The sequence below is a fragment of the Penaeus chinensis genome, chromosome 38 (genome assembly GCF_019202785.1).
Source record: "Penaeus chinensis breed Huanghai No. 1 chromosome 38, ASM1920278v2, whole genome shotgun sequence".
In the NCBI taxonomy this organism is placed as follows: Eukaryota; Metazoa; Arthropoda; class Malacostraca; order Decapoda; family Penaeidae; genus Penaeus; species Penaeus chinensis.
The window spans coordinates 16,988,758-16,991,257 of NC_061856.1; the positions used below are offsets into that span (position 1 = coordinate 16,988,758).

At 34.7% G+C, this 2,500-nt stretch overlaps 1 protein-coding gene across 2 annotated transcripts in view; it reads left to right on the forward strand.

The window, feature by feature from the left end:
• Positions 1-2,500, forward strand: part of LOC125046011 (transcription initiation factor IIB-like) — a 19,905-nt gene that overhangs the window by 10,819 nt on the left and 6,586 nt on the right. For both annotated transcript variants that reach the window (XM_047643599.1, XM_047643600.1), the window contains exon 6: positions 2,175-2,429. In XM_047643599.1, coding sequence (XP_047499555.1) covers positions 2,175-2,429 — 255 coding nt within the window. The remainder of the gene's footprint in view (positions 1-2,174; positions 2,430-2,500) is intronic.

Here is a 2,500-nt window from a genome sequence, read left to right on the forward strand (position 1 = left end):
ACCTTATCAAATTCCTTCTTAACCCGATATTGCCGGGCCACACCTAGTGGTGTCATAACAAACCGCTTGGTCTGCGGAGTACGGCTGTATGCTGCGGTGATGCACCAGAGCGTTTCGAGTAGGGTGTTTGGCTTGATGTAATGAACTCCCGTGCTCAAAGTCAGCTCGTTGCCATTAATCTTCAGAGTTTAGAATTTTTATTTATTTTCTTCACCTGACAGTGTTGGTTTAAAGTCATAAGTATTCACAATCCGCACAGCTTTCTCTTGTAATATTTTATAAACTCATGTCATAAAATCAGGGGATTTGCTGAACATGACCTTCCCCTCATAAAACCAAATTACTTATTTGATATCATATTGTGTTTTCAATTACTTCAACCCATTGTTTCATAATTATCCTTTCTAACAGCTACTGTTTAATGAAACTGGTTTATAATTTAGATGGTTTTGTTTGTTGCTGTTCTTCTCTAAAGGTGTAAAGTTAGTGAATTTCCAGGCTTTTGGTAGTTTTCCTTGTATCACTGAATTTTTAAATATTAACAGTAAAGGTGTACACAGTTCTTTGGCACATTCCCTAATAACTTCTTTAGAAATCTCATCTCATCTCTCTGCTTTAGTCTTGTCTAACCCTTCTAGAAGGTCTTATTTCATTCTTTCATTCATTCTTTTGTACATCTATTAATTATATCCTTTTCAAAGTCTGTTTTTGCCTCCCTCATGGTTTGGGTATACTCATTTCTCCCTACTTCACACCTTTCATACACTGACCGAGATCAGACTTCTGAACCTTTTCCAAAGGAGCTGCTACTTTCTCTCATTTTCTTGCATTTATCATTGAACTGCCTTTGGTTATATCTTGCTTCAGTTTTGAATCTTCATACAAATTTGTCAACTTTTTTCTTATAGACTATGGTATATCAATGTTCTCTTTGTCAAGAGTTATTTTCTAATTTGTACCAACAAAGAAATTTTTAAGGCTTCTATAATTATTTCTCTTGTACTTGTACTTCTCCTTTCTTTCCTTGCCTACAATGATTAGTTTTTTTTTCTGTAACAGACAATGTTTTTTTTGTTTAATGATCACTGTTTCCTAGAGGACTACAGTACTCCAAATCCTTTATATCATCTTTATGCTTTGTGAAAATTAAGTCAAGCTCTTTTACCCTGGTATAATCTAGGTTTTGTGTTGTCTTTTAGTAATTTTCCATTCCATGAATATGGCTGCTCTGTGATAGAAACTATCTCAGTCAATTTTGCTATTAAAATCTCTTGCCTCTTCCATTATATGAGATTAGCTGCATGGCAAATTGCTTTCAATCTGCTTAACAGTTTCCTGTGCTTGATTGCTTTGACTTTTTCTTGCAGTTTTTTTGACTTGATTTGACCACCATTACCAATCTTGGTTTCTACTTCCACCTTTTCCTTTAGTTCTTTGATTTTCTTGTTGGACTTTTCAGTACTCTTTCTCTGAATGGTTGTGTTCCTGTTGTCAAGTTTATGTATATGTAATGTGTTTGCTTTACATGATTGAAGATTTTGAATGCAGAACATCTCCCAAAATTCTAAATAGTTTGCTATACTGAGATGATCGTGCAAATGTGTAACCATGTTTTAAAAATTACTTTCTTATTTAGTGTATATTTAGCGTCTATAAGACAGTTCTTGTAAGGAAAGTGGCTTGAACATTTATGAGGAATATAAAATGATAAGGAATCTTGACAGTTTCCACAAAGAATTGACTATCTGTAAATACAAAGTAATATACTTATCCACTCTGTATGATGTGCAAGTTAGAATTGGCCTTCTTTATATAAAGACACCTGAAAAAATATTTATTCAATTGGTCAATAAAATATGATTTATTTATCCACTTTGTAGTCAATCCTCTTTGACTAATAAGTCATATATGGCCAAGCTTTTGATAAAGATTAATGAATGAATAAACTGCCCCTCAGTTAAGCCTTTACTTGTCTAGTGTCTTTTATATGCTGAAGTTAAAGTCTGCCATTCATTTTGTAAGACTTAACAGGCTAGATATGGCTGGTTGCTGATGATAAATGTTTTAGTTATGGATGCATATCATTAAGATTATTGGGATATAACTGCTTAATTCATCAAGAATTGAGACCTAATTCCTGTTGGTGCAGTCTAATGTTATACCTTCTATTCCAGGAAATTTGTGCTGTGAGCAAGATTAGTAAGAAAGAGATTGGACGATGCTTCAAACTCATCTTGAAGGCTCTGGAAACCCAAGTAGATCTTATCACCACTGGAGACTTCATGTCAAGGTTTTGCTCAAATCTTGGCCTCCCGACAGCTGTCCAGAAGGGTGCCACCCACATTGCCAGGAAAGCTGTTGATTTGGACATCGTTCCTGGAAGGTCACCCATTTCTGTAGCAGCAGCAGCAATTTACATGGCCTCCCAAGTATGTTTTGTGTTGGTTGGGTGTAAATTACTTATTTCTATTTCTTTTTGTATTGAATTAATCCTTTTGAC